A 21,546-nucleotide genomic window follows, 5' to 3' on the forward strand; every position below is an offset into this window, starting at 1 on the left:
GGAGATGAGGAAAAACCTTTTCACTCAGAGTTGTAAATCTGTGGAATTCTCTGCCTCAGAAGGCAGTGGAGGCCAATTCTCTGGATGCTTTCAAGAGAGAGAGTTAGATAGAGCTCTTAAGGATAGTGGAGTCAGGGGGTATGGAGAGAGGGCAGGAACGGGGTACTGATTGTGGATGATCAGCCGTGATCACATTGAATGGCGGTGCTGCACCTATTGTCTACTGACAATACATGACAATCGAGCCATTCACAGTGTACATATAGGAGTAGAGATTTAAAAGTGTGGAGCTCTTCACACCCGCACCGCCCGCACCGGATCGCGGGGCTTGGGTTGGCCCGCTGCAGACCTTTCACCGTCCGGCGCGGCCTGGAACGTGGCAAGTTCAACTGCCTGACCGCGGGAGAAGACGGCAGGGGAAGAGAAAAGACATTCTGGCCTTCCATCACAGTGAGGAGGTGACTGGAGGAGACTCACTGTGATGGATGTTTCTTTTTGTTTTGTGTTTTGTGTTGGTTGGGGTTGTGTAATTTGCTTATTTTATTGCTCTATTGTTGGACTGTGGGTGACGAAATCTCGTCCAAAAGACCTGATTTTTGGATGACAATAAAGGTAATTCTGAATTCTGGGAAACATGGGTTTGGTCCGGGTGCTCCCGCTTCCTCCCGCATCCCAAAGATGTGCGGGATTGCAGATTAATTTGCCCTTCTAACTTGCACAGAAGCTAATGTCACTTAGCTGTAAACTTTCCTGCTGCTGGGATTTTCAAGAGTGAACTCTGGGCACTTGGAGGGATGACTTTCCTTGTACATGTTCGCACGGTTAGAAAGCCATGTGCACAATCATCACCCAACGCATTGCCCAGCACCAAGGTCTATTAACACAGGACATGGTAAGCACAGAAACATAGAAAATAGGTGCAGGAGGAGAACATTCGGCCCTTCGAGTCAGCACCGCCATTCATTGTGATCATGGCTGATCATCCACAATCAGTAACCCGTGCCTGCCTTCTCCCCATATCCCTTGATTCCGCTAGCCCCTAGAGCTCTATCTAACTCTCTTTTAAATTCATCCAGTGAATTGGCCTCCACTGCCCTCTGTGGCAGAGAATTCCACAGATTCGCAACTCTCTGGGTGAAAAAGTTTTTTCTCATCCCAGTTTTAAATGGCCTCCCCTTTAATCTTAGACTGTGGTCCTGGCCAATAAGTGTGCCTTCTTATTGTAAGAAAATAACTGCAGATGCAGGTATTTATTCACAAAATGCTGGAGTAACTCAGCAGGTCAGGCAGCATCTCAGGAGAGAAGGAATGGGTGATATTTTGGGTCAAGACCCTTCTTCCTTCTTATTGAATAGCTTTCAAAGAGTTGGAGCAAAATGAGGCAAACTACTGCCTGGAGCTATCCACAGATGCTGCACGGCCTGCAATGTTCATCTAGAGGATTGTGTAGGAAGGAACTGCAGATGCTGGTTAAAACTGAAGATAGACACAAAATGCTGGCGTAACTCAGCGGGACAGGCAGCATCTCTGGAGAGGAGGAATGGGTGACGTTTCGGGTCGAGACCCTTCTTCAGATGCTGCCTGCCCTGCTGAGTTCACATTTTGCAGGAAATTGCACTGTATATCCATCCAGGTTAATGGTCTGAAGGATCTCAACCCGAAATGTCACCCATTCCTTCTCTCCGGAGATGCTGCCTGACCCACTGAGTTACTCCAGGTTTTTTTGTGACTATCTTCAGGTAAACGGGCATCTGTAAAAAAAAAAAATCGACCCTAATGTGTGTAGGGAGTGGATGAGAAAGTGGGATTACATTGAACTGATGCGAGACAAACAATGCCAACTGTGTCTCGATGCTCAAAAAACAAAATCAACTTGGGCAACTTGGAAAACATCAATTCAAACTTCACAATATAAATAATCTAAGTGTACTTTGTCTTCCATTGTTTGTCATGACTATACCAAAGAACCGAGAAACTTAGATGGCCAAAAAAAGCTGGAGTAACTCAGCGGGTCAGGCAGCATCTCTGGAGAAAAGGGATAGGTGATGTTTCGGGTCACGACCCTTCTTCAGAACAGTCGAGACTGGTCTGAAGAAGGGTCTCGATCCGAAACGACGCCTATTCCTTTTCTCCAGAGATGCTGTCTGACCCGCTGAGTTACTCCAGCGTTTTGTGGCTATCTTTGGTTTAAAACCAGCATCTGCAGTTCCATCCTGCACGTAGGCAATCAAGTCAAGTCAAGATAGCCCGACTGAATAATCTTACTTTGCCAAAGGAAGCCTCCAGGTGCTGAGTTGCTCCGGCTTTTTGTGTCTATCTTCAGTTTAAACCAGCTTCTGCAGTTCCTTCCTACGTAAACCAAGGGACTATAGAACGGTTTAAGTTTGTGCAGTGTATCATGTCCAGCAATCGATGATCTCTCACCTCCAGCAATGAAGGAAATAATTCCTTTTGAAGTTTCAAGACAGATTTCCAATTGCTGCAATATATTTTCCTTTGTTGGTTTGTTCTCTTATATTGAACAGTTTAATCGCCAAAGGTTCCTCTCAGATTAATTGCCCCAAAGTGAATGCTGTTGATCTTTTTCAAACTAATGCATTTGAACAACTAGTAAGGCCAGCAATTTATCTCGACACCAACTTGAGAATCTGATCCAGAGGGCGATCTTTTCATTCTTAAATTGCAGCTTTTGGCCTTGGATTTACTTCTTCAGAGCACGTTGGGAAACATCATTCCTCTCCCAATAAAGACACTGGAATGTAATTCTGTGACCTCTCAGCAGAGATCTGAAGCATCCTCAGCTATCTCCCCTCAGTCTCGATGCAGGGTTTCAACCAGAAACCTCAAAAGATCCATTCACCCCATCTATTCCCCTCATGATTTTATACACTCATGATTTTATACATGGATCAATTGCTGGCAGTGATATTAGTTTAACTTGACATCATGTTTATAAGGTCGTAAGTAATAGGAGAAGAATTAGACCATTCAGCCCATCAAGTCCACTCCGCCATTTAATCATGGCTGATCCATCTCTCCCTCCTAACCCCATTCTCCTGCCCTCTCCCCATAACCCCCAACACCCGCACTAATCAATAATCTATATCTGCCTTATAAATATCCATTGGCACAACCTGTTCTTGTGCTGCACTTTTCTCTGTTCCATCTATACCCCACATTTCAGTCACAGATTGGCTGTGTTGGACTTTAATGGATACTAGTCACTTATTTCCTCTAGAATAAATCTTCAGATTCCGCGTTTACAGTTTCAATTAATGACTTCCCTTCTCCAGGAAAGCAATAGAGCTTCTTTAAAAGTGGTTCATTTTATACAGCTTTGTAAAGCCCCACGTGTTTGCACAGTAGACTGCTGCTAATTCTATTCTACGCTCATTTTTCACTGTTTACTGCCTCACCATTTTAAGCCGCCTTTCACTGAACAGCTAACTCCGACAAAAGTTAAACAGGTCTGCATTTTTCTGTTTTGGGTGGACTAAGGATTTTCCCAGTATCAAAACTTAGCAATTACACATCATTAGAACCAACAGCAATTATTTATGTTATCCAACTCGTGTTGTAATCCCTACAGTGCTCAGCAGGGAAGCCCTCAAGCATTTGAGCGCACACTCTGTGCTTGCCTTCCATATCGCCCTGCACCTACAGAGGAGAACAGCAGTCAGAGCAAACACCTCCGGGTGATCAATAACCTAGTCTAGCAGCAGATTCACAAGAAGATTCTCATTTCCTCCAGACATACGCCAGGGGAACCAAAGCCTTTGAATGCAGGACTACAGTGCGGTTGAATATTTCTCCCTTGTTTGTTTTAATATGTAAAACAATATTGTTTTACACCGAGAAAGAGCAAACTGAAGCAAGGACACAAGGAACTGCAGATGCTGGAAGATGTCTGAACATTTCTACTTGGATACTTGCACCATTGACCAAGTAATGCAGAATTCCGACTTTTCCTTGCGCAAGAAATATTGCGAAACACAACGTTTGTATTTGGATCCAGTCCTCATTTGGCCATTTCACACCGCCTCACAACCCCAAACCACTCCGAAGGACAACTGCAACAATTATCATTATTTCGTGTCACCACACAACTGTTTGCCAATAGCGAGCAAATGTTAGTGCCACGTGGTTGGCCTCTGCAAGATCCTTTACAGTGCGTGTGTCGTGCAGCACGTCACAGCTCAGGAGATGTTCCATAGTCTGGAGGCCCCGTCCACACTCGTACTCTGCCGCATCTTCAGTACATCCCCACTTCACCACGTTCGATCTGCTCCTCCCCACGCCTGTCCGCAGTCTGTTGAGACTGCGCCAGGTTATCCACGGATGTTCGGAACCTGGTGAGAGTTTCTCAGAGGGGTCGATTGCCATGTGAGTGTCTTCCGGAGATTTCTCTAGTCTCTCTTCCCAGAGTTTGAGCCTTCCGGACGATGCACTGCAGTCCAGGGGATGGACAAAAGAGAGGAAACTTCTGCGTGATTTCAAACGCTGAGGTAGCAAAGGGGGGGTCTTTCATCCTCTGATTGTCTGAGGCGTTCTTTTTGACTGGCTACAGCTCTTCTGGTTCTAGGAGGTGCAATGCCAGAGTAGGTAGAAGTTGTCAGTATTGGTAGGTTTTAATATTGCCTCAAGATTCTTCTGGCAGAGTTTCCAAGGGCTGGGAGAGGAGCCAATTTAAGCTGTTATTTTAACAGGGTACAGAACAATGATTCATACTTAAAATGTGAGGAGGAAGTTCTGAGACCATAATAACAGCCAATTTCACTTGATAATTTGAGTTAATTACAGGGCCAATTCATACCTTGCCTTTGGCAATCTTTCAGATCACTTTGGGGATTGGAGAGAGAATTTTAAACGTGATGTGAAGAGCTAATTTAGCAGAGGAGGTTTATGAAGCACCATCATAGATGGCAGGAAGGGTACGAACAGAGTGGCTCTTTTGAGATTTTGTACTTTTACAATGGGAAGCTCAGTTTTATCAGTCGCGTCAGTTTATAGGTATTGGCACTTGTGTAGGAAGAAACTGCAGATGCTGGTTTACGCCAAAGATCGACACAAAATGCTGGAGTAACTCAGCAGGACAGGCAGCACCTCGGGAGGGAAGGAATGGGTGACTTTTTGGGTCAAGACCCTTCTTCAGACTCGACCCAAAACGTCACCCGTTCCTTCTCTCCAGAGATGCTGCCTGGTCCGCTGAGTTACTCCAGCATTTGGTGTCTATCTTCAGCATTGTACTTAGTGTGTGCACAGAGATGATAAATCACGCCAGTAACCGTCCCGCCTCTGACGTTGGCATCTCTGCTTTCAAACATAACGAAGGCGCACACCTCCCGAGTGCATCACGGCTTAGATTCCCAAATCCCACAACCGTACAAGGAAACAGGAGGCAGACAGAGACGACAGCACGTAGATGGCAACCAGAATAATTAATGAGGTTGCCGACTCCACTGGCCCGGGGGCTGATACCCTCAACAGAAGCGAGCCAGGAACAAAATCTCACTACAACACGCCCCCCCCCCCCCCCCCCCCCCAAATCACACGCTGTCCTGGTCTGAGGACATACAATTCCTGCAATGGTACAGGGTCAAAGTCCTAGAAGTCCTTACCCAACTACAAAGTACTCCCCATTCTTTTACCCCCACCCCCCCACCATAGGGGTCGCATTAACTCCCCCTCCCATTGCCACGCTGACCTTTCTGTGCTTGGCCTCCCGCGCGGTCAACATCAAGGGTTAGGACATGGTGCGTCCTTTCAGGTTAGGCAGAGGTTCACTTGCACCTCCTCCAACCTCATCTACTGTATCCGCTGTTCAAGACGTGGACTCTTATATACGTCGCGAGACCAAACGTAGACTGGGCGATCTTTAATTCCCTTTCCCATCCCCACATAGACCTTTCTGTCCTAGGTCTCCTCCATTGTCAGAGTGAGGCCCAACGCAAATTGGAGGAACAGCACCTCATATTTCACTTGGGCAGCTTGCACCCCAGCGGTAAGAACATTGACTTCTCTAACTTCAAGTAATCTTGCTTTCCCCCTCTCTGTCCCTCCCCCACCTTAGTTCTCCGACTAGTTTCACTGTCCTTCCGATTAATTTAACTGATTGTATGCCTCCATGTCACCTTCCCCGCCACTAACAATGAACCAGTCTACATTTCCTTCTCATTGTCTGCCTTGATCTGTCTTTTTCACATCTCACCCTTCCACTTCAGACTCTAAAGCACAAGAAATGAGAGCTAAAAATTCCCCAGAGTTTCTCACTCCTGTCAGCCAATGAGCCCAGACTCCACAATTACATAATTCACAGCTGAAAAGCATCAAGGTTTACAATGGGTAAGTGCCCTGTGCTATGGGTTGGGTGAATCAATAAACCTATTCATTTCAGTGATAAGCATATTGGTACCATCAAGCCTCATGCATTAGGAATGACCACAGGCCCAGAAGACTGGAATGTGGCCTACCTTTGAAATAAGATATGGACACAAAATGCTGGAGTAACTCAGCCGGTCAAAAAGCATCTCTGGAGAAAAAGAGTAGGTGATGTTTCGGGTCGAGACCAAGAGTCAGAGGAAAGGGAAACGAGGGATATAGAGACAGTGATGTAGCGAGATGCAGAACAAATGAATGAAAGATATGCAAAAAAAAAAGAAATAAGATCTTGGATTCAGACAAGATGACACATGCTAGCGTGCACTATCAGGTTACCATTGCTATCTGCAGCCTGTGAGATTATACAGTGTCCAAAGGGCTCAAGTGCCTGGACAGCTTCACTTGATCAGCTAGCTTGCGACTCACGTAATTTGAGATGTAGTGAAGAAGTTCTGGTGCTGGTCGGCAGCTTCTTCTTCTCATTCATCTTGAAGGCAGTCTCATTTTTCCAACTTTTGCTGTAGCCCTTTAAACGGAAGAAATAAGGGAGATGAGAAAACACTCTTTGCAAAGCAAGTCACCTCCTTCCAAAAGGCCACTCTGCCCATTGAATCTGTTCCTATCATCCAATAAGACAATGACTGATCCAGGCGCAAACCGAGTATAGAAGTTGGGAGGTCACGTTGCAGTTGTATAAGACGTTGGTAGGCCGCATTTAGAGTATTGTGTTCCGTTCAGGGCACCATGTTATAGGAAAGTTGTCAACAAGCTGGAAAGAGTACAGAGACCATTTACGAGGATGTTGTCAGGGCTAGGGGGTCTAAGTTACAGGGTGATCTTATTGAGGTGTATAAAATCAAGAGAGGATTAGATCGGGTAGATGCACAGTAGGTAAATCGAGGACCAGAGGGCATAGGTTTGAGGTGAAGGGGAAAATATTTAATAGGAATCTGAGGGGGTAACTTTTTCACACAAAGGGTGGTAGGTGTATGGTACAAGCTGCCAGAGGAGGTGGGTAAGGCTGGGACTATCCCAACATTTGAGAAACAGTTCGACAGGTACATGGATAGGACAGGTTTGGAGGGATATGAACCAAACGTGGGCAGGTGGGACTAGTGAAGCTGCCACATGTTGGTCAGTGTGGGCAAGTTGGGCCAAAGGGCCTGTTTCCATGCTGTATCACTCTATGACTCTATCCCAAAATTTTCCATCCGGTCCTTATCATAAACCCACCACCTCAGCCTTAAAGTGTACGAAAAAAACTGCAGATGCTGGTATAAATCGAAGGTAGATAAAAAAACATGCTGGGGTAACTCAGCGGGTCAGGCAGCATCTCTGGAGAGAAGGAATGGGTGACATTTCGGATCGAGATTCGGGTCTCGACCCGAAACGTCACCCATCCCTTCTCTCCAGAGATGCTGCCTGACCCGCTGAGTTACCCCAGCATTTTTTGCCTACCTCAGCCTTAAAGATATTCAAAAAATGTTTCTTCTCCCTTTACGAAGAGAGTTTCATTGACTTAGTGCTGGAAGTGGAAAAAAAACAATCCCATTGTCTTAAATGAGCGATCTCTTATTTTTAAACTATGATCCATAGGTCTAGATTCTCATTCAAGAGACCATCATCTCCACATCTACTGAGTTACTGACCTAGTAACTCATGCTGGGTGTAAAGAGATTCAGGTTCACGGAAGCCACATTGCTCAGAAGGTATTTATTCACAAAATGCTGGCGTAACTCAGCAGGTCAGGCAGCATCTCAGGAGAGAAGGAATGGGCGCCGTTTCGGGTCGAGACCCTTCTAGTTACTCCAGCATTTTGTGAATAAATACCTTCGATTTGTACCAGCATCTGCAGTTATTTTCTTACATTGCTCAGAATGCTGTTTAAACAAAAATAACAAGTGAACTAAGGAAATGCAAACGCCACCCAATCGGGGGACTTGAAGTTGCCTCATTCTTGCTGCAATAAAAGACTTTAGATACAGCACGGAAACAGGCCCTTCAGCCCACCGAGTCCGCGCTGACCAGCTACCACCCCCGCACACTAACACTATCCTACAGACTGGGGACAATTTACAAATTTTCCCCAAGCCAATTAACCTACCAACATGTGCGTCTTTGGAGTGTGGGTGGAAACTGGAGAAAGCCCACGTGGTCACGTGGAGAACGTGCAAGCTCCGTGCAGGCAGCACCCTGGTCAGGATGGAACCGGGCAGAACTCTACCGCCACGCCACCTCGACTTTCTATTGGAAATTCTCCACCGTAGAACACTGCCAGGACGCCATTTAGCCATTCAGATCCAAGGAGGATTTCTTCAAAAGCAGCTGCAACTGGTTCTACACTCTGGCCCCATTCCAGGCAGCCAAGCGATTGCTTTTCATATTTAACACAACTTTTCACAGCCATGAGGCAATGTACCTCTCAGCACCTTAACTTGCCAACTGGAGTGTCAACAACTATCAAAAGAAACCAGCCACATAAAACCTGAGACACAAGGAACTGCGGATGCTGGAATCTTAGGCAAAACACAAATACTGGGGGAGCTCAGCAGGTCAGGTAGCATCTGTAGAACGAAATGGACAGACGGCATTTTGGGCAAGACCCTTCTTCAGTCTCATTGTAGTAAGTGGTGGTGGTGGAGAAGAGGTGGTACAAAGTCAGACAAGTGATAGCTGGAGATAAACTCAAAAAGCTGGAGTAACTCAGCGGGTCAAGCAGCATCTCTGGAGAACATGGACATGCGACATTTTGGGTCGAGACCCTTCTTCAGACTAATTAAGGTTGGGGGGAGAAAGCTGGAAGAGAGGTAGAGGTGGGACAAATCCTGGCAAGTGATAGGTGGATACAGGCAAGGAGGAGGTTTTAGCGGGTCATGGGCCAAACGCAGGAAAGTGGGACTCGTTTAGATGTGGCGTGGACAAGCTGGACCAAAGGGCACGCTTCCACGCTGCATGACTCCAAAATCCAGAGATAAAAAGACAAAGAGTGTGAGATGCGGAGATACAATACAATATATCTTCATTGTCATTGTACGGGGGTACAACGAGATTGGGAATGCTCCTCCCACACGATGCAATAAATTAATTAGCTAGTCAGTATTAATTTAAACAACCCAATGAAACAAATTAGAACAATTTGAAAACAGAATAAAGTGCAAGTAGATCTGTGCCGGTTCACTGTGCGAAGTGACCATCCGGCTCAGCAGGACCGGTTCATAGCAGCTATGGCCCTGGGGATGAAGCTGTTCTTGAGTCTGGAGGTGCGGGCGTAGAAGGCCTTGTATCATCTGCCCGATGGTAGAAGTTTGAACAGACTGTTGCAGGGGTGTGAGGAGTCTTTGTGGATGCTGGTGGCTTTTCTGAGGCATCATGTGTTGTAGATGCCCTCCAAGGCTGGTAGCTGTGTTCCGATGGCCTGAGCTCTATGGGATACCACACAGGGATGCCATGTGTTAGGATGCTCTCTATAGTGCAGCGGTAGAAGGTCGTCAGCAGCTGTCGGGGTAGACCAGACTTTTTCAATGTCGAAGAAGCGTGAAATGTAAAGCCAGAGGGAATATGGCTGAAAGGGGCAGGGTGGAATAGAAAGGGAAAAATGTGCATCCAGGAGGGACACAGATGCTGCTCGACCCGCTGACTTACTCCAGCACTTTGCATCTTTCTTTGTAAACCAGCATCTGCAATTCCTAGCGTCTGCATTTAAAATCAAGCCATTACGTGCAAAGATAGACTCAGAACATCTGTTGTTCACAGTTGTAGCAGAATATTTTAAAAGGTGTTTTCATTTAAAAGAAACAAAACCCCTCTGATTTTATTGAGGATGATAATCCTAGCTTTGCATTCTGAATCTATCATTAAAGGTTTAAAGTTCGAGTGCAACAGAAGTGCTAATGAACCATTTTCCAGGAGAGATGTTAATTACTGCTTTTAGCGCATGCATGCAGCACAAAAACAGCTCGAGTGCAGATTCAGCAGCTGCAATCAACCATCTTCACCCAAAGTCATCAAGGATTTGCAGGTTAAGTGGATGGTGCCGAAGTTATTTGCTCCAAGCATTCAAGATAACATGTCGAAAAAAAACTCCACACCTAGTCTTATAGTAATCTTGGGCTTCAGGAATACAAGGGAATGTATTATCAAAATCAGTGCAGATGGTGGGAGAGAGGAGGATGATGGCAAAGTTAACATCGCTACTGGACGACTCCCACCCCATGCAGGACACTGTCACTGCACTGAGTAGCTCCTTCAGTGACAGACTCCTTCACCCCAAGGGCGTGAAGGAGAGATATAGGAGGTCCTTCCTTCCCGCTGCTGTGAGACTACACAACCAGCACTGCTCCCAGCAGATGAGTTAACAGTAAGTTAAGAACACACAGAAAACTGATGACAATTTATCCTTGTCTTTACTTTTATTCATAATGAATGATCTCTTGCTATCCAGTGTGGATCTCTTGCTATCCAATTTCCCCGGTGTGGGACGAATAAAGGAAAATATTGTTATTATTATGAATTGGATGAAGGGATTAAAAGTACCATTAGCAAATTTGCAGATGATACAAAGCTGGGTGGTAGTGTGAACTGTGAGGAAGATGCTATGAGGTTGCAAGGTGACTTGGACAGGTTGTGTGAGTGGGCGGATGCATGACAGATGCAGTTTAATGTGGATACGTGTGAGGTTATCCACTTTGGTGGTAAGAATAGGAAGGCAGCATATTATCTAAATGGTGTCAAGTTAGGAAAAGGAGACATACAACGAGGTCTGGGTGTCCTAGTGCATCAGTCACTGAAAGGAAGCATGCAGGTACAGCAGGCAGTGAAGAAAACCAATGGAATGTTGGTCTTCATAACAAGAGGAGTTGAGTATAGGAGCAAAGAGGTCCTTCTGCAGTTGTACAGGGCCCTAGTGAGACCGCACCTGGAGTACTGGGTGCAGTTTTGGTCTCAAAATTTGAGGAAGGATATTCTTGCTATTGAGGGAGTGCAGCGTAGATTTACTAGGTTAATTCCCGGAATGGCGGGACTGTTGTAAGTTGAAAGACTGGATCGACTAGGCTTGTATACACTGGAATTTAGACGGATGAGAGGAGATCTTATCAAAACATAAACATAGCACAAAAAGTAAGGAAATTTGTGTTTGGTAGATTATTTCTTTGTTGTAACAATGCTTCTTGACAATAAATCTTATACCGTTGGAAAGCCTGTTTATTTCCCTTTTAAATGGTGCCACATTTGTAAGGAACATGCATTTGTGGGATGAGCAGCAGAGCTGAGTATGTGGGTTGCGCCCATGAAAAATCTGCCAAATCTTCTCTGCCAATGCCAAACAGCTTATTCTGCCATTGACTCTTGTTCGGTGTTGTTTGGTGGATTGGATGATTGAAGTCTGAAGAAACAGGACATATTGGCAATTTAACAATTTATTCATTTAATAAACAGGAGCCTCAGTAGCGTGTGGAAGAGCCATACACAGCCACAACAGCCTGGCACCTCCTCCTCATGCTGGTCACCAGCCTGGTCACACACTGTTGTGGGATGGCATCCCATTCTTCAACCAGCATTTGTCGCAAGTCAGCCAACGTGGTTGTGTTGGTCACTCTGGCACGAACAGCACGCCCAAGCTGATCCCACAAGTGTTCAATGGGGTTGAGGTCAGGACTGCTGGCAGGCCATTCCATCCTCTCCACTCCCAAATTCTGGAGGTAGTCTCTGAGAAACCCTGCTCTGTGGGGGCGAGCATTGTCATCTTGGAGGATAGAGTTCGGTCCCAGACTGTGGAGATATGGGATTGCCACTGGTTGCAGAATCTCATCTCGATATCTCTCTGCATTGAGATTGCCTCCAATGATGACAAGCCTCGTTTTTCCAGTCAGGGAGATGCCGCCCCACACCATCACACTGCCTCCACCAAAAGATTTTACTCTATCGGTGCAGCAATCAGCATAGCGTTCTCTGCGTCTTCTCCACACTTTGACCCTATGATCCAACTGCCGTAGGCAGAATCTGGATTCATCGCTGAACATAACGTTCCTCCACATGTTCAGGTTCCAGTGCACGTGTTGCCGACACCAGCGCAAACGGGCCTGACGGTGAAGGGCAGTCATGGCAGGCCTCCTGGCAGCCCTACGAGACCGGAGATCGGCTGCGTGCAGTCTGTTCCGAATTGTCTGGGCAGAGAGCCGTCGGCCATATCGTCCTGCAAATCTTGACTGCAAATCCGTAGAAGACAGCCTACGGTTCCTAAGTGCTGACAGGGTGAGGAAACGGTCTTCTTCGGGTGTCGTCTTCTTGGGACGCCCACTTTGCGACCTGTCTCTGACATCCCCCGTTATATGGAACTTGGCCTTCACTTTGGAGATGTTACTAGGGCTCACTCCAAATAATGCCGCAACTTGGTTTTGCGGAACACCAGTTTGAAGTTGCCCTATCGCACTGGCCCTATCCAGATCAGTCAAACGTGGCATGCCGATTCTTGGAGCAGACACCTACTGACCACTGTAGCAGGGCCCATGTTCACAGATGCTGCCAATCAGGTGCCAATCAGGCACCTGATTGTCAGCACCTGGGGGTACCAGAAGCTCAAAACAAGAGTCAATAGCAACAGCAGAATAAGCTGTTTGGCATTGGCAGAGAAGATTTGGCAAATTTTTCATGGGCGCAACCCATATACTCAGCTCTGCTGCTCATCCCACAAATGCATGTTCCTTACAAATGTGGCGCCATTTAAAAGGGAAATAAACAGGTTTTCCAACAGTATAAGATTTATTGCCAAGAAGCATTGTTACAACAAAGAAATAATCTACCAAACACAAATTTCCTTACTTTTTGTGTTATGTTTATAAGATTATTAATGGGTTGGACACGTTAGAGGCAGGAAACATGTTCCCAATGTTGGGGGAGTCCAGAACAAGGGGCCACAGTTTAAGAATAAGGGGTAGGCCATTTAGAACTGAGATGAGGAAAAACTTTTTCAGTCAGAGAGTTGTAAATCTGTGGAATTCTCTGCCTCGGAAGGCAGTGGAGGCCAATTCTCTGAATGCATTCAAGAGAGAGCTAGAAAGAGCTCTTACGGATAGCGGAGTCAGGTGGTATGGGGAGAAGGCAGGAACGGGGTACTGATTGAGAATGATCAGCCATGATCACATTGAATGGTGGTGCTGGCTCGAAGGGCCGAATGGCCTCCTCCTGCACCTATTGTCTAAAATGAAGCCCAAGGATGCTGTTTGAGAATTACCAACTTGAGGACCACCGCCCTGCACAGAGAAGACGGCATGCTCCTATGCTTCACATATAGGAAAAAGTCAAAGGCCTTTCACAATTGCTTGTTGTTGCAGAGGTGGTTGGCCTTGTCAACAATCTGACTGCACTTTGTACGTTTAGTTTAGAGATAGAGTGTAAACAGCCCCTTCAGCCCAGAAGCTGCGCCGACCAGCGATCACATGTACACTAGTACCCACACTTGGTACAATTTATAGAAGCCAATTAACCTACAAATCTTTGTAACATGGGAGAAAACGGTGGCGCAGCGGTAGAGTTGCTGCCTTACAGCAAATGCAGCGCCAGAGACTCGGGTTCGATCCTGATCACGGGCGCCGTCTGTACGGAGTTTGTACGCTCTCCCCGTGGGTTTTCTCCGAGATCTTCGGTTTCCTCCCACACTCCAAAGACGTACAGGTATGTAGGTTAATTGACTGGGTAAATGTAAAAATTGTTCCTAGTGTGTGTAGGATAGTGTTAGTGTGCGGGGATCGCTGGGCGGCGCGGGCTCTGTGGGCTGAAGGGCCTGTTTCCGCGCTGTATCTCTAAATCTAAAATCTAAATCGCAGAAAACCCACGCAGTCAAAGGGAGAAGGTAGAAACTCCGCTCAACACCCAGAGTCAGGATCAAACATGGGTCGCTGACGCTGTAAGGCAACTTTACCGCTGCGTCACTGTACGTTAGTGAAGGGTCAAAGGCAACCACAGATGTTGTGGCTACACCATGATAACCAAATAACCTCCAGTTTAGTTTACTTCTATTTATATTAACAGTACAGCATGCATAAGCTGCAAAGAAGATTTAAGTGACACTGCAGTAGATTAATGACTGGATAGAGAGTGATGTATGTAACGACTTAATCAGAGCCTCATCCACGACCTGGGTTAACATATAATGAGCGTTTGTCGGCACTGGGCCTGTACTATCTGGAGTTCAGAAGGATGAGGGGCAACCTCATTGAAACTTACCAAATAGTGCAAGGCTTGGATAGAGTGGATGTTTCCACTAGTGGGAGAGTCCAGGACTAAAGGTCATAGCGTCAGAATTAAAGGACATTCCTTTAGAAAGGAGATGGAAGAATTTCTTTAGTCAGAGGGTGGTGAATCTGTGGAATTCTTTGCCACAGCAGGCTGTGGAGGCCAAGTCAATGGATATTTCTAAGGCAGAGACAGATAGATTCTTGATCAGTACAGGTTTCAGGGGTTATGAGAAGGCAGGAGAATGGGGTTAGGAGAGAGAGACACGAGACAGCCATGATTGAATGGCGGAGTAGACCTGATGGGCCGAATGGCCGAATTCTGCTCCGATCACTTTTAATCATAACTGACACCTAAATCTTTCAGTGTTGAAAAGGGGCTCCATGTAATGATCAGAGAAGAGCTAAACAAAGTGACCAAAAAGCACCAACAGAGAAATAGATGGTGGAGCAGAGGAAATAGAAGCGGAGACTTCTGGAGTTGGGCCCCAACATTGGCAAAGCTGCAGTTAAAAACCGAGGGAAGATACAGAGGTCAAATTGCCCTTATTGAGAAGGGAGTGAATGGGAAAGTGGGATAACATAAAACTAGTGTGATTGTCAACGTGGACTCCATAGGCTAAGACCTTATGTCATGTTGTACCTCTAAACAGTGGATCTACATAAATAATCCTGGCCAAGTGGCAATCTTTAGCATGTATCAATGGAATCAACATAAACCTCTCTCATGAAATGCAGGACAAAATCTTGGAGAGAACCAAAGCTGAAAGATAGCTGGAGAAATAAGCACCTGCAGATGCTGGTTTAATCAGAAGGACACAAAGTGCTGAAATAACTCAGCGGGTCAGGCAGCATCTCTGAAGAACATGGACAGGTGACGATTCTGGCCAGGGCCCTTCTTTCCATGTTTTTCAGAGATGCTGCCTGACTTTGTGACATGTAAAAATAGCTGTTTGCTGTGTACCTCAGTGTATATTCTCAATTTGGGGATAGACAGACAGACTGAAGAGTCTCCACCTAAAATATCACCCATTCCTTCTCTCCAGAGATGCTGCCTGTTATCATATCATCATCATATCATATATATACAGCCGGAAACAGGCCTTTTCGGCCCACCAAGTCCGTGCTGCCCAGCGATCCCCGTACATTAACACTATCCTACACTCACTAGGGAATTTTTTTAAATTTTTTTTTTTACTTTTACCCAGCCAATTAACCTACATACCTGTACGTCTTTGGAGTGTGGGAGGAAACTGAAGATCTCGGAGAAAACCCACGCAGGTCACGGGGAGAACGTACAAACTCCTTACAGTGCAGCACCCGTAGTCAGGATCGAACCCGAGTCTCCGGCGCTGCATTCGCTGTAAAGCAGCAACTCTACCGCTGCGCTACCGTGCCGCCCGTACCTCCAGCAATTTGCATCTATCTTCGGTTTAAACCAGCATCTGCAGTTTCTTACTACACTTCTCAATTTGGAGTATGAACTCAATCAGACACTGGTTCAAAGCTCCTGAGAAAGAATGAATTAATCTCAATCCATCCATCTCAGAATTCAAATCAGAACACAACATCCAATTTACACCTTTAAATTCAACGTGCATGTGAAATGCAATAAATGCCGTGATCAAAGAGAAAAATACTGAAATAGAAATGAGCTGATGAAATATCAAGTAAAAACTTAAAGCATCGGAAATGAAGGTTAGTGAGAGAATAAAAATACAAAGCAAGCTGATTGCCAAAATAGGACATCTACCTGCCCCCCAGAAGATAGACTCAAAATGCTGGAGTAACTCAGTAGGACAGGCAGCATCTCTGGAGATAAAGAATGGGTGTCTTGTTGAATGGGTGTCTTCTGCCTGTCTTGTTGAATTACTCCAGCAATTTGGGTCTATCTTCAGTGTAAACCAGTATCTGCAGTTCCTTCCTATACATCTGCCCCCCCCCCCCCCCCCCAAAAAAAAATCCTTCAAAACCAGGAGACGTGCCCAACCCGTCCCCAGACCTAAATAGACAATAGGTGCAGGAGTAGGCCATTCGGCCCTTCGAGCCAGCACCACCATTCAATGTGATCATGGCTGATCATTCACAATCAGTACCCCGTTCCTGCCTCTCCCCATACCCCCTGAATCCGCTATCATTACGAGCTCTATCTAACTCTCTCTTGAAAGCATCCAGAGAATAGGCCTCCACTGCCTTCTGAGGCAGTGAATTCCACAGATTTACAACTCTCTGACTGAAAACGTTTTTCCTCACCTCTGTTCTAAATGGCCTACCCCTTATTCTGAAACTGTGGCCCCTTGTTCTAGAAAACATAGAAAACATAGAAAATAGGTGCAGGAGTAGGCCATTCGGCCCTTCGAGCCTGCACCGCCATTCAATATGATCATGGCTGATCATCCAGCTCAGTAGCCTGTACCTGCCTTCTCTCCATACCCCCTGATCCCTTTAGCAAAAAGGGCCACATCTAACTCCCTCTTAAATATAGCCAATGAACTGGCCTCAACTACCTTCTGTGGCAGAGAATTCGACAGACTCACCACTCTCTGTGTGAAGAAATGTTTTCTCATCTCGGTCCTAAAAGACTTCCCCCTTATCCTTAAGCTGTGACCCCTGGTTCTGGACTCCCCCAACATCGGGAACAATCTTCCCGCATCTAGCCTCTCCAACCCCTTAAGAATTTTATATATTTCTATAAGATCCCCCCTCAGTCTTCTAAATTCCAGCGAGTATAAGCCTAGTCTATCCAGTCTTTCTTCATATGAAAGTCCTGCCATCCCAGGGATCAATCTGGTGAACCTTCTCTGTACTCCCTCTAAGGCAAGAACATCTTTCCTCAGGTTAGGAGACCAAAACTGCACACAATACTCCAGGTGCGGTCTCACCAAGGCCCTGTACAATTGCAGCAGAACCTCCCTGCTCCTAAACTCAAATCCTCTTGCTATGAATGCCAACATACCATTCGCTTTCTTCACTGCCTGCTGCACCTGCATGCTTGCTTTCAATGACTGGTGCACCATGACACCCAGGTCACGTTGCATCTCCCCTTCTCCCAATCGGTCACCATTCAGGTAATACTCTGCTTTCCTGTTCTTGCCGCCAAAGTGGATAACCTCACATTTATCCACATTATATTGCATCTGCCATGCATTTGCCCACTCGCCTAATCTATCCAAGTCACTCTGCAGCCTCCTAGCATCCTCCTCGCAGCTAACACTGCCACCCAGCTTTGTGTCATCCGCAAACTTAGAGATGTTGCATTCAATTCCCTCGTCCAAATCATTAATATACACTGTAAATAACTGGGGTCCCAGCACTGCCTGCCATTCCCCCACTAGTCACTGCCTGCCATTCCGAAAAGGACCCGTTTATTCCTACTCTTTGCTTCCTGTCCGCCAACCAATTTTCTATCCACCTCAACACTGAACCCTCAATACCGTGTGCTTTAAGTTTGTACACCAATCTCCTAAGTGGGACCTTGTCGAAGGCCTTCTGAAAGTCCAGATATAACACATCAACTGGTTCTCCCTTATCCACTCTACTAGTTACATCCTCGAAAAATTCTATAAGATTCGTCAGACATGATTTGCCTTTGGTAAATCCATGCTGACTTTGTCCGATGATTTCACCACTTTCCAAATGTAATGCTATCACATCTTTAATAACTGACTCTAGCATTTTCCCCACTACCGATGTTAGGCTAACTGGCCTATAATTCCCCATTTTCTCTCTCCCTCCCTTTTTAAAAAGTGGGGTTACATTAGCTACCCTCCAGTCCTCAGGAACTACTCCAGAATCTAAAGAGTTTTGAAAAATTATCACTAATGCATCCACTATTTCTGAGGCTACTTCCTTAAGCACTCTGGGATGCAGCCTATCTGGCCCTGGGGATTTATCTGCCTTTAATCCATTTAATTTACCTAACACCACTTCCCGACTAACCTGGATTTCCCTCAGTTCCTCCATCTCATTAGACCCCCGGTCCCCCGCTATTTCCGGCAGACGGTTTATGTCTTCCTTAGTGAAGACAGAACCAAAGTATTTGTTCAATTGGTCTGCCATCTCCTTGTTCCCTATGATCAATTCACCTGTTTCCGACTGCAAGGGACCTACATTTGCCTTAACTAATCTTTTTCTCTTGACATATCTATAAAAGACTTTGCAGTCTGTTTTTATGTTCCTTGCCAGTTTTCCCCCCATAATCTATTTTCCCTTTCCTAATTAAGCCCTTTGTCCTCCTCTGCTGGACTCTGAATTTCTCCCAGTCCTCTGGTATGCTACTTTTTCTGGCTAATCTGTATGCTTCATCTTTTGTTTTAATACTATCCTTGATTTCCTTTGTTAGCCACGGATGCACTACCTTTCCTGGTTTGTTCTTTTGCCAAACTGGGATGAACACTTGTTGTAGTTCATCCATGCGACCTTTAAATGCCTTCCATTGCATGTTCTGGACTCCCCCAACATCGGGAACACATTTCCTGCCTCTAACGTGTCCAATCCCTTAATAATCTTATATGTTTCAATAAGATCCCCTCTCATCCTTCTAAATTCCAGTGTACACAAACAAGCCCAGTCGCTCCAGTCTTTCAACATATGACAGTCATACCATTCCGGGAATTAACCTAGTAAACCTAGGCTGCACGCCCTCAATAGCAAGAATATCCTTCCTCAAATTTGGAGACCAAAACTGCACACAGTACTCCAGGTGCGGTCTCACTAGGGCCCTGTACAACTGCAGAAGGACCTCTTTGCTCCTATACTCAACTCCTCTTGTTATGAAGACCAACATTCCATTGGTTTTCTTCACTGCCTGCTGTACCTGCATGCTTCCTTTCAGTGACTGATGCACTAGGACACCCAGACCTCGTTGTATGTCTCCTTTTCCTAACTTGACACCATTTAGATAATATGCTGCCTTCCTATTCTTACCACCAAAGTGGATAACCTCACACGTATCCACATTAAACTGCATCTGTCATGCATCCGCCCACTCACACAACCTGTCCAAGTCACCTTGCAAAACTGCACACAGTACTCCAGGTGCGGTCTCACCAGGGCCCTGTACAACTGCAGAAGGACCTCTTTGCTTCTATACTCATCTCTTGTCATGAAGGCCAACATGCCTAAAGGGGCACCCCAAACCACTAAACCTGTTATTGTGCCCCCAAACGTGGAGGTGTTTCCCCAAACCCCAAGCTTGTGAGGCGTACCCCCAAATGTGGAGGTGCGCCCCCATACACAGTCTTGGAGGTGCGCCCCATACACACAGTCTTAGAGGTGCGCCCCCACATACACACACACAGTCTTGGAGGTGCACCCCCAAACTGTTCAAAACATTGATGCGCGCACCCCCAAACCGACCGCATTACCAGCAGAGCGAGGCGCGACCCCCAAACTGTCAGAGGGAAGGCCCCAAAACTAGGAGCGCTCCCCCAAAACCGGGAGGGGGGACCCCAAGATAAGGGGGGGAGTGGGAGAGACCCCAAACCCCGGGAGGAGCGCCCCATCGTGAGTGCCCCGTACCCCTGCCCCCGGCGCCGCCATTACCGAGGGCCCGGGGGGCTGCTGCTGCGGCTGCGCGCCATCCAACGGCCGCTGAAGCTCCGCCGCCTCCATCGCCCCGCGCTCGGCACTTCCGGTCAGCTGCTGCGGGTCCGCCCCTCGTGACGTATTTATATCCCCGCCCCTGGAGACGCGTGATGGAGATCCTGCCCTTCCTGGTGACGTAATTATGTCCTCGCTCCTGGAGACGCGTGATGGAGACCCCGCCCCTCCTGGAGACGTGATCATGTCCCCGCCCCTGGAGACGCGTGACGGAGATCCCGCCCCCTCCTGGTGACGTCATCGGAGTCCCCGCCCCTCTGCGACGTAAGATTTGAGTACCCGCCCCCCATGACGTATACCTAAGACCCCGTCCCTCTGTGACGTAGACCTAAGTCCCCGCCCCCCCCTATCCCGGTAACGCGCAGACCCGGATAGAGTCCCCGCCTCTCTGTGACGTATGATTAGAGTCCCCGCCCCCTCCTCCTCCTCTCAGGCCCCGCCCCGTATCACGTGACGGTGGTACCCAGCCCCCGCCCCCTGGCTGCACTCACCAGCTTTTCTTTCATCGCTGCGTTCATTGTTGTATCGGCTGCCTACCGCACGGTGGCGCAGCGCTAGAGTTACTGCCTTACAGCGCCAGAGACACGGGTTCGATCCCGACTCCGGCCGCTGTCTGTACCAAAGATACTCTTAGACCCGGGTTCGATCCCGACTCCGGCCGCTGTCTGTACCAAAGATACTCTTAGACCCGGGTTCAATCCCGACTGCAGGCGCTGTCTGTACCATTTCAAAATAAAAAATCAAAAAATCTTTTATCTTTGATCCGTACGGAGTTTGTACATTCTCCCCATTTATACATTCTCCTCCCTACAGGCCAATTGGCTTGGTATGAATGTAAAATTGGTGTTAGTGTGTTGGTATCGCATTGTCGGTGCAGACTCGGTGGGCCGAAGGGCCTGTTTCCGTGCTGCATCTCTAAACTAAACTACTATTATTATGTATAACATGCTAACTGCAAATTTCATTGTACATGACAATAAACTAATCCAGATCTGCATCTGTTTCATTGACTGTGGGTTGAATGAGAATTTATGGGAAGGAACTGCAAATTGATGGTTTACACTCCAGTCAGTCTAAAGAAGGGTCTCGACCTGAAACCTCACCCATTCCTTCTATCCATAGATGCTGCCTGTTCCGCTGAGTTACTCCAGCATTTTGTGCCTGTGTTGAATGAGAACATTTCTTTCTGCCATCTGGTGCCCAGTTGAAGAACAGCATCAGCAGAATCACACAACATGGACAAAGACCCTTCGGCCCACTGAGTTTGTGTCAACCGTCAAACATCCATTCACATTAACCTATGGTTTACATCAACCCTATGTTGTACTCTGTCCAT

The 21,546-nt window shown here is 46.7% G+C and overlaps 1 protein-coding gene across 4 annotated transcripts in view; it reads right to left on the reverse strand.

The window, feature by feature from the left end:
* Positions 1-20,261, reverse strand: part of LOC144610892 (protein FAM219B-like) — a 35,948-nt gene extending 15,687 nt beyond the window's left edge. For all 4 annotated transcript variants that reach the window (XM_078429874.1, XM_078429875.1, XM_078429873.1 and 1 more), the window contains exons 1-2: positions 20,154-20,261; positions 6,805-6,904 (exon numbers count right to left, since the gene is read on the reverse strand). In XM_078429874.1, the coding sequence (XP_078286000.1) occupies positions 6,805-6,904; positions 20,154-20,222 (169 nt within the window). In that variant the 5' untranslated portion in view covers positions 20,223-20,261. The remainder of the gene's footprint in view (positions 1-6,804; positions 6,905-20,153) is intronic.
* Between the last annotated feature and the right edge of the window lie 1,285 nt (positions 20,262-21,546).

The sequence above is a fragment of the Rhinoraja longicauda genome, chromosome 38 (genome assembly GCF_053455715.1).
Source record: "Rhinoraja longicauda isolate Sanriku21f chromosome 38, sRhiLon1.1, whole genome shotgun sequence".
NCBI classification, from domain to species: domain Eukaryota; kingdom Metazoa; phylum Chordata; class Chondrichthyes; order Rajiformes; family Arhynchobatidae; genus Rhinoraja; species Rhinoraja longicauda.